This window comes from Cherax quadricarinatus, chromosome 16 (assembly GCF_038502225.1).
Source record: "Cherax quadricarinatus isolate ZL_2023a chromosome 16, ASM3850222v1, whole genome shotgun sequence".
In the NCBI taxonomy this organism is placed as follows: Eukaryota; Metazoa; Arthropoda; class Malacostraca; order Decapoda; family Parastacidae; genus Cherax; species Cherax quadricarinatus.
In genome coordinates, this window is record NC_091307.1 from 51,314,085 (window position 1) to 51,334,084 (window position 20,000).

Consider the following 20,000-nt stretch of genomic DNA (forward strand, 5'->3'; position numbering starts at 1 on the left):
ATGGCCAGAAAATATAAAATGAGTACTGTGTCACTCACGCTGCCATAGTCTGAGAAAACTTACCCTCATTTCTCCTGTGGCTATCATTGTAACATTGCTCAGCTATTGTTGACCCACTGAGAAGTGTGAAAATAATTGAGCTAAAGATTCCCCTCCCCCCGTGGCTTCTCTTACATTGTTAAATCACCTGTCTGCGATTGTCTACATATATGTATATATATATATATATATATATATATATATATATATATATATATATATATATATATATATATATATATATATATATATATATATATATACATATATATATATATGTATATATATATATTTATATATATATATATATATTTTTTTTTTTTTTCAACAAGTCGGTCGTCTCCCACCGAGGCAGGATGACCCAAAAAAGAAAGAAAATACCCAAAAAGAAAATACTTTCATCATCATTCAACACTTTCACCACACTCACACATTATCACTGCTTTTGCAGAGGTGCTCAGAATACAACAGTTTAGAAGCATACACATATAAAGATACACAACATACCCCTCCAAACTGCCAATATCCCAAACCCCTCCTTTAAAGTGCAGGCATTGTACTTCCCATTTCCAGGACTCAAGTCCGACTATATAAAAATAACCGGTTTCCCTGAATCCCTTCACTAAATATTACCCAGCTCACACTCCAACAGATCGTCAGGTCCCAAGTATCATTCGTCTCCATTCACTCCTATCTAACACGCTCATGCACACTTGCTGGAAGTCCAAGCCCCTCGCCCACAAAACCTCCTTTACCCCCTCTTTCCAACCCTTTCGAGGACGACCCCTACCCCTCTTTCCTTCCCCTATAGATTTATATGCTTTCCATGTCATTCTACTTTGATCCATTCTCTCTAAATGACCAAACCACCTCAACAACCCCTCTTCTGCCCTCTGACTAATGCTTTTATTAACTCCACACCTTCTCCTAATTTCCACACTCCGAATTTTTTGCATAATATTTACACCACACATTGCCCTTAGACAGGACATCTCCACTGCCTCCAACCGTCTCCTCGCTGCTGCATTTACCACCCAAGCTTCACATCCATATAAGAGTGTTGGTACTACTATACTTTCATACATTCCCATCTTTGCCTCCATAGATAACGTTTTTTGACTCCACATATACCTCAACGCACCACTCACATTTTTTCCCTCATCAATTCTATGATTAACCTCATCCTTCATAAATCCATCCGCCGACACGTCAACTCCCAAGTATTTGAAAACATTCACTTCTTCCATACTCCTCCTCCCCAATTTGATATCCAATTTTTCTTTATCTAAATCATTTGATACCCTCATCACCTTACTCTTTTCTATGTTCACTTTCAACTTTCTACCTTTACACACATTCTCAAACTCATCCACTAACCTTTGCAATTTTTTTTTAGAATCTCCCATAAGCACAGTATCATCAGCAAAAAGTAACTGTGTCAATTCCCATTTTGAATTTGATTCCCCATAATTTAATCCCACCCCTCTCCCGAACACCCTAGCATTTACTTCTTTTACAACCCCATCTATAAATATATTAAACAACCATGGTGACATTACACATCCCTGCCTAAGACCTACTTTTACCGGGAAGTATTCTCCCTTTCTTCTACACACCCTAACCTGAGCCTCACTATCCTCATAAAAGCTCTTTATAGCATTTAGTAACTTACCACCTATTCCATAAACTTGCAACATCTGCCACATTGCTCCTCTATCCACTCTATCATATGCCTTTTCTAAATCCATAAATGCAATAAAAACTTCCCTACCTTTATCTAAATACTGTTCACATATTTATATATATATATATATATATATATATATATATATATATATATATATATATATATATATATATATATATATATATGTATGTATATATACAACAATATTGATTTAGATATATGCTTCAAATATTCCACATTATCAAAGTTTTCATTTTCTGAGAAGATAAAATAATTGCGTTAGGTTTAACTTGAACTTTAATACACATATTCAAGAGTTTAGTAAATAATTTCCAATGACATCAAGGAACCCATTGAGAAACAACAATTTAGATCATATTTTGAATATTTAATTTTGAATATAGATAGCCTCATATTTTCATATATTTGTTGTGCCTTTAAATAAGATAATTCATTCATACCTGCGAGCCTGGTGGGTAAAGCGCACCCTAGAAAAGTTTGGGCGCTGTGAGTGGGAATAAAAACCCTTGTCCAGGGAGTAGAACTTAGCGGAGGCGTCGTGGTTGAGGGTCTGCATCATCTCGTACACCAGCCTCCCTATCTGTACCGCCAAGAATATACTTGTTAGATGTTAATTATATCTTGAAAGTATTCATGACACATCGTTATACACGATATGGGTCATGTATATGATTATGACCCGTGTCAGGAGATGCTTCTGCTTTCTGATGAATAAAATAACAGTACGTGTAATTTCAGGGTTTATGTATATCTCAGACATACATAAATTTAAGGCTTACTTTAATCTCCATTTCAGAAATTAAAGTAGCCTTGAGTAGTGTACAAGTCACACAAATTATTATTGTTGTTATTATTAAGGGGAAGCGCTAAACCCGTAGGATTATACAGCGCCTGAGGCGTTGATGTGGAAGGTATTCAGGTATAATTCAGGGAACTGGAGAACAGATCCAATTCCCTAGATCAAGATCCCCTCACCAGCATCAAGGTACCTTCCTTGAGGGGATGAACAAAAAATTAAATCCTTTTACCAATTTCAATAAAACGTTTACAGTGATTTAAGCAGCATTTGACACCCGCACACTGTCTTCCTAGTGACGTTTTGTCGACCAGATAGATAGAAAAAAAATCAATAATGCCCTATTCTAGTGCCTACAACTCTCCCTACTTTACGGAATTAGTAAGATGCACAATGTTCTAGCTGACATGAATTGAAAGATAAAGGCCTAAATAATTATTTAACCATAAAACTTTATGCAAAATGTCAGCAGAATTCATAATAAAAAAATGTTGAATTTGGTGCTTATTTCTTTTAAATCAATAAAAACATATTGGTATGGAACATCACAATTTCTTATTATCATTCTGTAGAACCAGCATTCCTCAACAACGTCTGCAAAAATCATGAATATTTTTCCGGTAGTTATCGAAAAATGTGACTATAAACTCCAGAGTTTTTATTTAATTATATTGTGTAAAACTCGACGGTTACCGTGCACCAAGTCTCAGCACACACAACCAAGTTTGTAGATGAATGGTTCAGAGAACCGACATGTTGATAAATTAGACACATGTGCAACTCTTGGGTATCTTTATTGAGGAAACGTTTCGCCACACAGTGGCTTCATCAATCCATACAAAGGAGAATCTTGAAGAACAGGAGGAGAATGAGGTAATCAGTCCCTCAACCTTGAGTCGATGTGGTCAGTCCATCAATCTTGAATAGAATACGGCATACGTGCTGAGAAGGAGCTTATAAACCGTTGGCAGGAGAGGTGCAGCAGTCATAGGTCGTGTAACATTTGTTCAATGTTGAAGTAGGTCGTGCCCAAGAATTAGGCAAGCGAAGAATTCCCAAGTATTAAGATCCCAAGAAGTTGCAGTGTCTGACAGGTTTGTAGATGAATGGTTCAGAGAACCGACATGTTGATAAATTAGACACATGTGCAACTCTTGGGTTTATAAGCTCCTTCTCAGCACGTATGCCGTATTCTATTCAAGATTGATGGACTGACCACATCGACTCAAGGTTGAGGGACTGATTACCTCATTCTCCTCCTGTTCTTCAAGATTCTCCTTTGTATGGACTGATGAAGCCACTGTGTGGCGAAACGTTTCCTCAATAAAGATACCCAAGAGTTGCACATGTGTCATTCACACACAACCAAACATCCCGGCAGCCCACAGGCTACTGACGTGTGTTTTTCTCCATGGACTGATAGGAGCTCCACAGAGAATAAGCCAACTAGTATATTTGGAAAGAAACAATCATAAAAACCGTAATTTTTGCAGAAAAAAAAACGTATTGTCATCATGTCCCCTTGATGACAGCAGGATTAAAAAAAAATACATTTTTAGAAAAAAATGGTTAGTTATATGATAGAAACAAGCTGATTGCATCAAATTGATGCTAGAATTAGGCACTATTTTTCGGTAAGATAACACTTTAATCCAAAATTTTTCGATTTTTTTTCTCCAGAAAGTGTCGCAAATCATGTAAACGATAGCAGCATGGGTTCGAGTCCTTGGCTAGTGCAATGTTGTTGTTGATCAATACCACTCGTTCGTGGTCACAGTAATATAAAATACTGCTCTTCTTTGTACCAGTACACCAAACAGGGCCTAGAATGAAATTAACCTAGAGTAATCTACACCATCGTGTGTCCTTGGGTAGCGAGGACAACATCCAGTTCCGCTGGATGCACTACTCCTAAGGATCGTATGGTCCAGTGGATTAGGGCGTCATGCGTTTTTGCCCACCATGAGGCAGGCCAAAGCAGCATGAGTTCGAGTCCTTGGCTAGTGCAGTGTTGTTGTTGATCAATACCACTCGTTCGTGGTCACATATATATATATATATATATATATATATATATATATATATATATATATATATATATATATATATATATATATATATATATATATATATATGTATATATATGGAGGCACCACCTCTGGAACTGGACTGGGGACCCTCATCCTCAGAGAAAAGAATAAACTTACTTCTGGGAAAACTCGAGGTTCTCCACGGAGATGTTTGAATATTTTCTTCTCCTACCACCCCCTATATTCTATATTCTCTGTGAACTTTATTTAAAGGCAAAATACATTGACAAAAATACAATGGGGAATAGAACAACATAAATAACATCTCAGAGCGTACATCTAGAATGTTTCGTCCAGCTCCCCACCGGTGGGCCGCGTGCCCAGAATAATGCAGGCATTTACCCTCTGGATCACAACACTGAGTCTCTGATAGAGGAAGCTGGCCGCTCTGTGATCCTTAGTTTCTGAGACGAGCTTTTGACCCAGCTCTTTGATGAACTTTAGAGCACACTTGCCCCATGCTCCAAGGGTCTCTGACCTTATTAGGATGAAGTTATAGCAAGGGGGAACGCTTTCATATCTGCGGTTCTTCTGGGTCTCCCTGTAGCTGGCAGCTCCACCCCCCTTCAGCTTCAGAGTATGGCAAGTAGGTGTCTACCAAAGTGGCGGCACAGGTTTAGTCCCATGCAATCTGCTTACCATCCCTCTAGGGGTAGCATAGTGACTCCATCAGGGCGCTTTTGACTTCCATCAGACCTCTGTATTTGGGGTTCCCGTTGAGCTGGGCAACGGGCTGTGACGAGACTTCTCTTTATAATGTCATTAACCTCCTCATGTCTAGCATACTCCTCTTCTGATGTATGACACACCAGACCATGAAGTCCGAATTGATCAGCTGTCGCCCTGCAGCAAATACACCTATGTTCGGTGAGGATGGGGGCGCAGTCGAGTGCTCAGGGAGGAATTTGGAACAGCTAAAAGAAAGTCTCCTTTAAGTAGATAAGTATTTATTTGACAAGATAGAACATCTAGCCAAAATTTTTTACCATCGGTTCTATGGTTGCTGGGAGATTTATAGTACAACATAGTATTACCGTCTTTCCTCATGTTTTGAGTACCAGTGGTGATATGCTATTCACAAACAATATAAAGGCTTCCTGACAGGGCTTTTAGTGATATAATCACTAGCCAAGTGTAGCATTTGGTCATATGACCGACGCCTCCTGCAGGCTTACTGGGTTGACAGGGATGATATCACATGATGTGTTCACTTGGTGACTATACATTAAAACAGGGAAGCCCATATGGGTTTTGCAAATTAATTTTCACATATAATAATTAGTTTTTGGTTTCAAAATCAATATTTTAATTATATTTATTTATCAACATTTTATTGACTAGCATAAAATTTAATGGAAGACGAATTTTATTGATAAATTAGACACATATGTAACAGTTGGGCATTTATACTGAGGAATCGTTTCGTCACACAGTGGCTTCATCAGTCCATACAAAGGAGTATGGTGAAGAACAGGAGCTTGAGGTAATCAGTCCCTCATCCTGGAGTCGATGTAATCAGTCCATCAATCTTGAAAGGAATACAGCATTTGCTTTGCACGAAGAAGTTGCTTATATACTGTAGACAGGTGAAGTGAAGCAGTCGTAGGTGGTATCACATCTGATTAATCCAAATGTGGAAGTAGGTCATGCCTAAAGGATAGGCAAGTGAAGAATTCCTTGTATTAAGATCCCAAGATGTTGCTGTGTGTGGCATGCAAAGAGTACATAACTTTTATTCAGCGCATGTACACACCTTCATTGAAAGGCTATCTCCCCCAACCAGCGAACCAATACTAGGGTCGGACGATGGGGCCCCGTCGTTTGATCAGTACCCAGGTTCAAGTCAATGAGAAGATGGTTTTGGCAATCGCAGAGGTGTTGTGGGTACCACACACCTGTCTGCCCTTGTCATTCCCATTCTAGAGCTGGTTGAAGCACGGTCTGCTCTCTAGTGGCTTCTATTCTGCCTTATTTACAGTGGAGTGCACTAATACCTATTGTTGTACATAGTGTATATAGTGTACATACTTGGTGAAGGATAATGTAAGTCAAAAGTTTTTCTGCTGCGTTTATTTTGCCCCCTTTACACCCAGGATAACAGGCCTTTGCATTCCAGGGTTGTAATTCTGTGTCTAACAGGAATGTAGATAAATGGTTCAGAGAACCGACAAGTTGATAAATTATAGCAGCTTCTTCGTGCATATGCTGTATTCTTTTCAAGATTGATGGACTGATTACATTGAGCCTTGCCTGAGGGACTGATTACCTCAAACTACTCCTGTTCTTCACCATTTTCCTTTATATGGACTGATGAAGCCACTGTGTGGAGAAACGTTTCCTCAATAACGATACCCAAGTGTTACACATGTGTCTAATTTATCAACTTGTCGGTTCTACAAGAAACCGACAAGTTGTTTACACAACTATATTCAAAGTATAAATAGTTAATACAGACATATCAACTGTCCATCCGACTAAATTCTGGTCACAGATTATTCAATCTTACTTTAGTTGTCAAAATTACCATATAAAGTTCTACTGTTTCCCTCAACATATCAATGCTAGCATTAATTCTGTGTTTTGTGCATTGCTAAGACCAACGATCGTGTTATAATATTTATGGAGAATGATCTCAGGGTGACTGTGAGGACCCAGAATTAAAGTTCTGGCTTTCAAAAAGCACACATACATTCTTCTCACTAAGTTTTCCTGGCTCTAAACCCAGTGTAATTTTTTTTTTTTTTATTTGCCGGTATTCTCCCGATTTCTTGTAGTCATTAAGTTTTTGACGTTGATATTATTATATTTCTTTCCAAATATAACGATATTAATAATATTTTTTAAAAGTTTAATAATAATTAATGTATGAATTAGGAAAGTTTGTTTTTCAAATTTGTTTTTCCTGTTGGAAAAATAATGTTGAACAGCGATTATATACTAGTAAAATATAGGAGTATGTTGTTATATCAACAACATCTGTCACTCTTATGTACTAGCAAAATATAGGAGTATGTTGTTATATCAACAACATCTGTCACTCTTGTATACTAGTAAAATATAGGAGTATGTTGTTATATCAACAACATCTGTCACTCTTGTATACTAGTAAAATATAGGAGTATGTTGTTATATCAACAACATCTGTCACTCTTGTATACTAGTAAAATATAGGAGTATGTTGTTATATCAACAACATCTGTCACTCTTATGTACTAGTAAAATATAGGTGTATGTTGTTATATCAATCTCCCTATCTCCGTCACTATTTGTAGAAAGTTATTTTTCCCCTCTATACAAAGGGGCACACGGCTGAAATTACAGAGTCAACGTGTGATCGTAAGAACTTTGGAAACCAATAATTTACGACATTAAGTGAAAGCTTCCCTTTGGAATTTACACAGTTAGCACAACCACAATTGTTTTTTTTCCTCTTACTCGTTCCTTAACCCACATTGTTTTTCTTCAACTCTTAGTCCCACTAATTTATCACTTGTAACTATATTTTGACCTTTACTGAAGACCTTTTTCACTGCAACTAATGTCGAGTACTGACCTTAGCTATGAGAGGAAAGGTCGTAATGTTCAGTAATTTTGTCTTTAATAAACCAGTAGGAAAAGAGTCTGACATATCGTCGGTCTTATAGCATAATCAGTTAATTAATATTCTATAAAATTTTATTTAAACATTGAGATAAACATATGTGCAAACACCTAAAAACAATTATCAGGAAGAGTTTCGGTCCAGAGATTTTGTAAACAAGGTCTCAAGACCGAAATGGATCTAAAACAAAAAATGTCTTTAGTGATTATACACGTTTCTATTTCCTCTTCTTGTATCATAATTTTCACAAATAAACATTAGTGTTTAAACTTAACAATACGTAATGCATTTTTTTGAACTTTGAACAATCATAATTTTTTTAAATTTCGATCTAAGTACTTCTCGGAATAATTATTACAATGGTCAGAACATTACTCACGTTTGACGTGAATGTGACAACGATGTAGTCTGTACGAGCCAAGAAGTAGATATCAACTACGAGATCTCTAAGCGAGGTCACAGTGAACCGTGTTATATCCTGGTCCACTTGTACATGCTTCCTGTGATAAAGGATCTTGTAATGAGGGTACCTGTGGAATAATGTAATATTTGGTTCCTTAGATCGTGAGAGTATGTTTGAAATATATTTTGCTGACGTCATTCTTATTTAATAATATGCCCTTTTTATGTATGAACGAGAAATTTAGGAACGAATGGAAATATGACAAAACTTACGAAAGATGGCTCCCCAGGACTATGATTTAAAAAAAAAAAATAAGATATCGAGAAAGCTATAAAAATTGTTTCCCATCACTCTTAACTATAAATATTCGTATTAAATTTAAAAGACTATATTCTTCCACTGGATCAAAATTAATTTAAAGTATATCAAGATCCATCCTTCTCTAACTTATTATACCTAAATCCCTAAGAATTTACTTCTATAATGAATTTAATTCAAAGTTAGGTTCGCGAAAACTGAAGTGCAAATTTTGTATATATTGTTTCGTATATATAACATCCACAAAACTTAATATAATGTCAAAATCCTTAATCTGGTACTTTTTCTCCATTTCTTCGTAGACTTTGGGCTCGTCAGAAGATAGGTAGATCCGTCGTGTAACATTTGGGTCCAAGAGCTGGAGTCCGGCAAAGTATTCCTCAACCTGTTCCATGTATTCTTCCACATTATGGTAACTTGTCTCGGTACGTTTATCGGTTCGTCTGACATGTACACTGCAGAAAACAATAAAATCTTACAATAAGGCACTTAATGAAACAAAGGAACTAACTTCACTATTTGCTCATTTCTTGTCCATAAGGAAAAAAATCGCAGTATCATTTATATAACTAAAGAAACAATTTAATGTTGATGTCCAATTAAAAAAAAAATCTCATCAAAAATTTGGTTGGGATACTTACCCCACAATGGGATGTTCAAACTGAATGGATTTTTCTGTTTTGCTGATAGTTTCTTGCATGTTCGGCTGAAATTTGAAAAAATACTTGATAAACTGACCCATCCACCAGACGCCTGGATTACCATGCAAGCGTAAAAGTCGTTTAGAGATGTCTCTCGGGATGGCTAATGGCAACATGTTTGGAGAGGGATTCATGATGTAAGACGGAGGAAAGCGTATCGTTGGTGAATCACTCTTGCCTGCGAATATGTGAAGTCTAGTGTATATAAATATAGTGTATATAAACCTACCTTATTTTATGATATAAGAACGTCACTACTGATGTAAGATAATGAAAGATGAACTAAATATTTATTCACACATCTTACCAGGCCAGTATGTTATATTCGCTTTAGAGTAGTTGGTGCATGTTTCACTGAAAGGCTGGAAGACAGTTTCCCAGCCCTTGGGGGAGTATCGCCAGCCAGTAGAGTTGAGAACGAGAGTTCGATGTGTCTCATAGGCTGCCATGAAGCAGTGGATGAGGTGGTGGAACTGGCAACCAAGACCACATGGCTGTGAGGCATTTAAGTAGAAGTATGATAGCATAGTTACTGTAATGTTCCTCTTCATACCAAGTTTTAACTAAAACATTCTGTGATAATAATATAATCTCATCCTAATCATTCAATAATACTTAAAATCAATAATCAATGTTTTGTATCTTTTGTTCAGACTCATTTACACTTATTCAGAGTAAATGGCTTTTCTTCTTAAGCCAAACTCACCGGTTCAGATTATTCGGTACAACAAACACACACACAGAGGCTGCAAGCTTGGTCAATCAATTGGTTGCTGGAGTTTAACCAAGCCAAGTGCAGAGTCATGACGATTACGAAAGGTAAAAACAATGCAGAATACATGCTAGGGGGTCGAAGACTGAATAACAAAAAAAGACACAATACCGTGACTGGAACGATACACAAATAACCCGCACATAAAAGAGAGAAGCTTACGACGAGGAAAGGGATCTTGGGGTGAGTATAATAGCGAACACATCTGAGGCATACATCAAACAAATAACTGTTGTAGTATATGGGCCCCTGGCAAACCTAAGAATAGCGTGATGACTCCTAAGTAAGGAATCGTTCAAGACTCTGTACACCGTGTATGTCAGGCCCACATTAGAGACGCAGCACCAGTAAGGTGTAATGGTTTATAACAACATTAGTCCAGGATCCTACAAGGAGAGGTTGCGGGAACTCAGCCTGATGACACTAAGGACAGGATAAATGGGGAGACATAATAAGAACATACAAAATACTGAGGTATTGATAAGGTGGACAGGTACAGAAAGTTTCAGAGATAGGACACAGGAACAAGGGGACACAACAGGAAGTTGAAAACTCTGATGAGTGACAGACATGTTAGAAAGTATTTCTTTAGTCATAGAGTTATCAGGAAGTGGAACTCTCTGGAGAGTGATGTAGTGAAGGTAGAATATATACATAGCTTTAAGAAGAGATACGATTAAGATCATGGAGCAGGAAATGGACCCAGTAGTGAGCAGCGAAGATTTTGGACCAAGAGCTGTGACTTGACCCCTGCAACCACAAATAGATGAGCACACACACACATACACACACACACACACACACACACACACACACACACACACACACACACACCACACACACACACACACACACACACACACACACACACACACACACACACACACACACACACACACACACACACACACACACGCACACACACACACACAAACACACACACACACACACACACACACACACACACACACACACACACACACACACACACACACACACACACACACACACACACACAGCTAAGAGGTATGTCCTACGAGGAGAGGTTAAGGGAAATCAACCTGACGACACTGGAGGACAGGAGAGATAGGGGGGACATGATAACGACATACAGAATACTGAGAGGAATTGACAAGGTGGACAAAGACAGGATGTTCCAGAGATTGGACACAGTAACAAGGGGACACAGTTGGAAGCTGAAGACACAGATGAATCACAGGGATGTTAGGAAGTATTTCTTCAGCCACAGAGTAGTCAGTAAGTGGAATAGTTTGGGAAGCGATGTAGTGGAGGCAGGATCCATACATAGCTTTAAGCAGAGGTATGATAAAGCTCACGGCTCAGGGAGAGTGACCTAGTAGCGATCAGTGAAGAGGAGGGGCCAGGAGCTCGGACTCGACCCCCGCAACCTCAACTAGGTGAGTACAACTAGGTGAGTACACACACACACACACACACACACACACATATATATATATGTATATATTCTACCTCCCTCACAACTTTCTATAGAAGCCTCCCAACCAGGTCAACCCCAGTGCAACCAAACACTCTAAATCAAAACACCCATGCCACATCCAATGCCCCCACCCACTACATTACAAACTTCACCCCCACAGCAACAACCCATACTTCCTTACCAGGTCTCCCACTTCCCCAACCCCAATATACTTCCCAGACCACAGTCTTAGAAAAGAAGTTGAAGGTGTGGTATACAAATGCAGATGGAATAACAAACAAGTATGAGGAGTGGCACGAAAGAATCAAAGAGACATCCCCAGACATAATAGCACTCACAGAAACAAAACTCACCAGAATAATAACAGATTCAATCTTTCCATCCGGATATCAAATCTTCAGGAAAGATAGAGGGAGGAGAGGGGGAGGAGGAGTTGCACTGCTCATTAAAAACCAGTGGGGTTTTGAGAAAATGGAAGGAATGGATGGCATGGGCGAAAGGGACTACTTAGTAGGAACAATCCAGTCTGAGGGACATAAGGTGATAATTGCAGTAATGTACAACCCACCACAGAACTGCAGGAGACCAAGAGAAGAATACGATGAGAGCAACAGAGCAATGATCAACACACTAGCCGAGGTGGCCAGGAGAGCACACATGGGGGGAGCAAAGTTACTAGTTATGGGTGATTTCAATCACAAGGAGATTGACTGGGAAAGCCTGGAGCCCCATGGGGGTCCCGAAACATGGAGAGCCAAGATGATGGATGTGGTACTGGAGAACCTCATGCATCAACATGTTAGAGACACTACCAGAGAGAGAGGAGAGGATGAACCAGCAAGGTTGGACCTTGTATTCACCATGAGTAGTTAGGACATCGAGGGTATCATGTATGAAAGGCCCCTGGGAGCTAGTGATCATGTGGTTCTGTGCTTCGACTACATAGTTGAGCTCCAAGTGGAGAGAGTAGCAGGAATAGGCTGGGAAAAACCAAACTACAAAAGGGGGAACTACTCAGGCATGAGGAACTTCCTTCAAGACATTCAGTGGGAGAGGGAACTGACAGGAAAACCAGTACAAGAAATGATGGACTATGTAGCAACAAAATGCAAGGAGGCAGAGGAGAGGTTTGTTCCCAAGGGAAACAGAAATAATGGGAAGAACAGAACGAGTCCTTGGTTCACCCAAAGGTGTAGGGAGGCAAAAACTAGGTGTACTAGAGAATGGAAAAGGTACAGAAGACAGAGAACTCAGGAAAATAAAGAAATCAGCCGAAGAGCCAGAAACGAATATGCACAGATAAGAAGGGAGGCTCAGAGACAATATGAAAATGACATAGCATCAAAAGTAAAGACTGACCCGAAGCTGTTGTACAGCCACATCAGGAGGAAAACAACAGTCAAGGACCAGGTAATCAGACTGAGGAAGGGTGATGGGGAATTCACAAGAAACGACCGAGAGGTATGTCAGGAGCTCAACACAAGATTTAAAGAGGTATTTACAGTGGAAACCAGTAGGACTCCAAGAAATCAGAACAGGGGGGCACACCAGCAAGTGCTGGATGAGGTACATATAACCAAGGAGGAGGTGAAGAAGCTGCTATGCGAACTTGACACCTCAAAGGCGGTGGGACCAGACAACATCTCTCCATGGGTCCTTAAAGAGGGAGCAGAGATATTGTGTGAGCCATTAACAAAGATCTTCAACACATCATTTGAAACTGGGCAACTCCTTGAGGTATGGAAAATGGCAAATGTAGTCCCAATTTTTAAAAAGGGAGACAGACATGAGGCACTAAACTACAGACCTGTATCACTAACGTGTATAGTATGCAAGGTCATGGAGAAGATCATCAGGAGGAGAGTGGTGGGGCACCTGGAAAGAAACAAGTGTATAATTGACAACCAGCACGGTTTCAGGGAAGGAAAATCCTGTGTCACAAACCTACTAGAGTTTTATGACAAGGTGACAGAAGTAAGACAAGAGAGAGAGGGGTGGATCGACTGCGTATTTTTGGACTGCAAGAAGGCTTTCGACACAGTTCCTCACAAGAGTTTACTGCAAAAGCTAGAGGACCAGGCACACATAACAGGAAAGGCACTGCAATGGATCAGAGAATATCTGACAGGGAGGAAACAACGAGTCATGGTACGCGACGAGGTGTCAGAGTGGGCGCCTGTGACAAGCGGGGTTCCACAGGGGTCAGTCCTAGGACCTGTGCTGGTCTTGGTATACGTGAACGACATAACGGAAGGGATAGACTCAGAAGTGTCCTTGTTTGCAGACGATGTGAAGTTAATGAGAAGAATCGAATCGGACGAGGATCAGGCAGGACTACAAAGAGATCTGGACAGGCTACAAGCCTGGTCCAGCAACTGGCTCCTTGAATTTAACCCTGCCAAATGCAAAGTCATGAAGATTGGGGAAGGGCAAAGAAGACCGCAGACACAATATAGTTTAGATGGCCAAAGACTGCAAACCTCACTCAAGGAAAAAGATCTGGGGGTGAGTATAACACCGAGCATATCTCCTGAGGCGCACATAAATCAGATAACTGCTGCAGCATACGGGCGCCTGGCAAACCTACGGATAGCGTTCCGATACCTCAGTAAGGATTCGTTTAAGACTTTGTACACCATCTACGTCAGGCCCATACTGGAGTATGCAGCACCAGTTTGGAATCCACACCTAGTCAAGCACGTCAAGAAATTAGAGAAAGTGCAAAGGTTTGCAACAAGACTAGTCCCAGAGCTACGGGGATTGTCCTATGAAGAACGGTTGAGGGAAATCGGCCTGACGACACTGGAGGACAGGAGGGTCAGGGGAGACATGCTAACGACATATAAAATACTGCGCGGAATAGACGAGGTGGACAAAGACGGGATGTTCCAGAGATGGGACACAGACACAAGAGGTCACAATTGGAAGTTGAAGACTCAGATGAATCAAAGGAATGTTGGGAAGTATTTCTTCAGTCATAGAGTAGTCAGGCCGTGGAATAGCCTAGAAAGTGACGTAGTGGAGGCGGGAACCATACATAGTTTTAAGGCGAGGTATGAGAGAGCTCATGGGGCAGGGAGAGAGAGGACCTAGTAGCAATCAGCGAAGAGGCGGGGCCAGGAGCTGTGACTCGACCCCTGCAACCACAAATAGGTGAGTACAAATAGGTGAGTACACACACAAATTTACATATAAGCTTTACATTTTGTGGTAACTAGTGAAAAAAATGGGACCCCAGAGAGCAGGAAGGAAAGTCTAGGATCTGAAGAAGAGTCTGGGAGGGAAGACTGGGTAGCAGAGATCATGAAAAGGGAACAAAAGTGAGAAAGGAGGCTAAGAAAGAGCTTAGCAATAAAATGGAGGACAGAATGACTGCAGGAAACAAGAACTAGAATACGGAGCTTAGAGGAGGAACTGAAAATGCTGAAATAGACTAATGAACTGAAAAGCAGAACAGGCATGACATCAGGAACTGGAACATCAGAAACAAACGAGGGAACCAAAGATAACGAAGGAGATAAATCATATGCACTGACCCTATCAGGCTACCAGGGAGCCCAGGAAAAGTTAAGGAATGAAAGTGGCAGGCCACTGGGTACAGGGACAGCAGACAGAAGACTGAAGAAAGCGAAGGAGGCAGGTCCTCTACAGAGGTTTTATCTGACCATCAAGAGATCCAGGAAATAGTAAAGAAAGTGGCAATGGAGATAATTCAATCAGATAATGAGATAAGGGAAATGCAATGGAAGGATATAAGGGAGAGGTTAATCTTTGCTTACAGGCTTCAGGAGGCCGAAGGGGCAACTTACAAAGACGATAGGGGGTTGAAAAAGGGATTGAAAATATCATGAAAGCGATAGGAGTTGACAAATTTTCTAAGGATAGGGGTTTCTCAAAGAGAAGAAATCGATAAGTCAAATTGGTTTTCAAGTCAGAAACGGTGAAAAGCACGATCCTGCAGAAGAAAGCATGACTAAGGGTCTTGCCAAATTACCAGTGGGTGTACCTCGACTGTGGCAGAACTTGATAAGAAAGACAGAAACTGAGAGGACACATAGACTCAAGGAGCTGGAGAGTCAAGGATGGAAACCAGACTCAGGAGGAAGAGGAAACATAAACTCCCACAGAACCACTTATGGAAGACCCTCAACCTTGACAACCCCAAAGCAACCAAACCCAAAATAACCCACACTCCATACCCATAGACCCCACCACCCTCATCACAAACTCCACCTCTGCAGCAGCACCCATATGAGGATTCGCATGAAAGAATCATGGAGACATCCCCAGACATTATAGCAAACACTGAAATGAAAATTATTGGGTTGATAACAAATGCAATCTTATCATCCAGATATAAGGTCCTGAGCAAAGATTGAGGGAGCACAGAGAAAGGAAGAGTTGCCCTGCTCATCAAAAACGGTAAGTGGAGATTTGAGGAAATGGAAGGAATGGAGAGAATGGAAGCAAGGGACTACATAATAGGAACAATTCAGATTGGGGGTCCCAAGGTGGTGATTATAGCGATATACAACGCACAACATAATAGCAGGAGGTGAAGAGAAAACGATAAGAGACACAGAGGAATGGTGGACACACTAGCTGAGGTGGCCAGAAGGACCCACATGGGTAGGGCCACACAGGGGACCTGAAACATGGGAAGCTAAAATGATGAAGGTGATACTGAAAAACATCATGTTAGGGACACTACCAGAGAGAGACGAGGATGAGCCAGCATATTCCCGTTGAGTAGTCCAGACACTGAGGACATTACATATAAAAGGCCCCTTGGAGCTAGTGATCATGTGGTTTTGAGCATTGAATACATAGTGTAGTTATAGGTGGAGAGGGATACAGGAAGAGTAGGATGGAAAAAGCCAGACTACGAAAGTGGGGGATCTACAATGGAATGAGAAATTTCCTGCATGAGGTTCAGTGGGAAAGAGAACTGTTGGGAAAAATCAGTAAATGAAATGATGGATTAAATGACAACAAAATGCAAGGTGGCAGAGGAGAGGTTCATTTCCAAGGGCAACAGAAATAATGGGAACACCAGATTGAGTCTTTGGTTCACCCAAAGATGTAGAGAAGCCAAAAGTAAGTGTGCTAGAAAATGGAAAAATAATTGACGACAAATGACGTAGGAAAATAGAAATTAGTCGATGAGCCAGAAACAAATATTCAGAGATAAGGAAAAAGGCTCAGCAGTAATATGAAAATGATATAGCATTGAAAGCCAACTCTGAACAGAAACTCTTGTACAGCCACATCAGGAGGAAAACATTGGTCAAGGACCAGGTAATGAGGGAGGAATGAGGGAAGTCCACAAGAAACAACCAAGAAGTATGCGAAGAACTTAACATGAGGTTTAAGAAAGTCTTTTCAGTGGAGACAGACCTGTTCAAGCACATAAAGAAATTAGAGAAAGTGAAAAGGTTCACAACAAGACTAGTCTCTCTGCGAAGGAGCATGTCTTACGAGGAGAGGTTAAGGCAAATCGACCTGACTATGCTGGAGGAGATGAAGGATTTAGGAGGGGAGGGGACATGATTGCAACATATAAAATATTGAGAGGAATTGACAGTGTGGACAGAGACGAAAAGTTTCAGAGATGGGAGTTGAAGACTCAGATGAGTCACAGGGATGTTAGGAAGTGGAAGAGTCGGGAAAGTAATGTACTAGAGGCAAAAACCATACATAGCTTTACGAAGAGTTATGATAATGCTCATGGAACAGTGAGGGGTGACCTAGTAGCGACCAGTGAAGAGACGGGGCGCCATGAGCTATGACTCGACTGCAGCAACCACAATCAGATGAGTACACACACCCACCCACCCAGCGATGTAGTGGAGTCAGGAACTATACATAGTTTTAAGACAAGGTATGATAAAGCTCATGGAGCAGGGGGAGAGAGGACCTAGTAGCGGTCGGTGAAGAGGCTGGGCTAGGAGCTGAGTCTCGACCCCTGCAACCACAATTACGTGAGTACAATTAGATGATTACATACACACACACACACACACACACACACACACACACACACACACACACACACACACACACACACACACACACACACACACACACACACACACACACACACTTCAGTCATAGAGTAGACAGGCCTTGGAATAGCCTAGAAAGTGATGTAGTGGAGGCAGGAACCATACATAGTTTTAAGGCGAGGTATGATAGAGCTCATGGGGCAGGGAGAGAGAGGACCTAGTAGCAATCAGCGAAGAGGCGGGGCCAGGAGCTGTGACTCGACCCCTGCAACCACAAATAGGTGAGCACAAATAGGTGAGCACAAATAGGTGAACACACACACACACACACACACACACACACACACACACATATATATATATATATATATATATATATATATAGATATACATATATATATATATATATATATATATATATATATATACATAGGTAGTAGGTTGGTAGACAGCAACCACCCAGGGAAGTACTACCGTCCTGCCAGATGACTGTGAAACAAAAACCTGTAACTGTTTTGCATGATGGTAGGATTGCTGGTTTCTTTTTCTGTCTCATAAACACGCTAGATAGCAGGGATATCTTGCTACTCCTACTTACACTTTGGTCACACTTCATATATATATATATATATATATACATACATCTACGTTTTTCTCCTTTTTCTAAATAGCTCTTGTTCTTTTTTATTTCTTCTATTGTCCATGGGGAAGTGGAAAAGAATCTTTCCTACGTAAGCCATGCGTGTCGTATGAGGCGACTAAAATGCCGGGAGCAATGGGCTAGTAACCCCTTCTCCTGTATACATTTACTAAAAAAGAGAAGAAGAAAATCTTTATAAAACTGGGATGCTTAAATGTGCGTGGATGTAGTGCGGATGACAAGAAACAGATGATTGCTGATGTTATGAATGAAAAGAAGTTGGATGTCCTGGCTCTAAGCGAAACAAAGCTGAAGGGGGTGGGAGAGTTTCAGTGGGGGGAAATAAATGGGATTAAATCTGGAGTATCTGAGAGAGTTAGTGCAAAGGAAGGGGTAGCAGTAATGTTAAATGATCAGTTATGGAAGGAGAAAAGAGAATATGAATGTGTAAATTCAAGAATTATGTGGATTAAAGTAAAGGTTGGATGCGAGAAGTGGGTCATAATAAGCGTGTATGCACCTGGAGAAGAGAGGAATGCAGAGGAGAGAGAGAGATTTTGGGAGATGTTAAGTGAATGTATAGGAGCCTTTGAACCAAGTGAGAGAGTAATTGTGGTAGGGGACCTGAATGCTAAAGTAGGAGAAACTTTTAGAGAGGGTGTGGTAGGTAAGTTTGGGGTGCCAGGTGTAAATGATAATGGGAGCCCTTTGATTGAACTTTGTATAGAAAGGGGTTTAGTTATAGGTAATACATATTTTAAGAAAAAGAGGATAAATAAGTATACACGATATGATGTAGGGCGAAATGACAGTAGTTTGTTGGATTATGTATTGGTGGATAAAAGACTGTTGAGTAGACTTCAGGATGTACATGTTTATAGAGGGGCCACAGATATATCAGATCACTTTCTAGTTGTAGCTACACTGAGAGTAAAAGGTAGATGGGATACAAGGAGAATAGAAGCATCAGGGAAGAGAGAGGTGAAGGTTTATAAACTAAAAGAGGAGGCAGTTAGGGTAAGATATAAACAGCTATTGGAGGATAGATGGGCTAATGAGAGCATAGGCAATGGGGTCGAAGAGGTATGGGGTAGGTTTAAAAATGTAGTGTTAGAGTGTTCAGCAGAAGTTTGTGGTTACAGGAAAGTGGGTGCAGGAGGGAAGAGGAGAGATTGGTGGAATGATGATGTAAAGAGAGTAGTAAGGGAGAAAAAGTTAGCATATGAGAAGTTTTTACAAAGTAGAAGTGATGCAAGGAGGGAAGAGTATATGGAGAAAAAGAGAGAGGTTAAGAGAGTGGTGAAGCAATGTAAAAAGAGAGCAAATGAGAGAGTGGGTGAGATGTTATCAACAAATTTTGTTGAAAATAAGAAAAAGTTTTGGAGTGAGATTAACAAGTTAAGAAAGCCTAGAGAACAAATGGATTTGTCAGTTAAAAATAGGAGAGGAGAGTTATTAAATGGAGAGT

The 20,000-nt window shown here is 40.3% G+C and overlaps 1 protein-coding gene across 1 annotated transcript in view; it reads right to left on the minus strand.

The window, feature by feature from the left end:
- Positions 1-20,000, minus strand: part of LOC138852779 (alpha-(1,6)-fucosyltransferase-like) — a 67,358-nt gene that overhangs the window by 6,468 nt on the left and 40,890 nt on the right. The window contains exons 6-10 of the mRNA XM_070085570.1: positions 9,964-10,150; positions 9,597-9,834; positions 9,237-9,410; positions 8,614-8,764; positions 2,188-2,327 (exon numbers count right to left, since the gene is read on the minus strand). Of these exons, the coding sequence (XP_069941671.1) occupies positions 2,188-2,327; positions 8,614-8,764; positions 9,237-9,410; positions 9,597-9,834; positions 9,964-10,150 (890 nt within the window). The remainder of the gene's footprint in view (positions 1-2,187; positions 2,328-8,613; positions 8,765-9,236; positions 9,411-9,596; positions 9,835-9,963; positions 10,151-20,000) is intronic.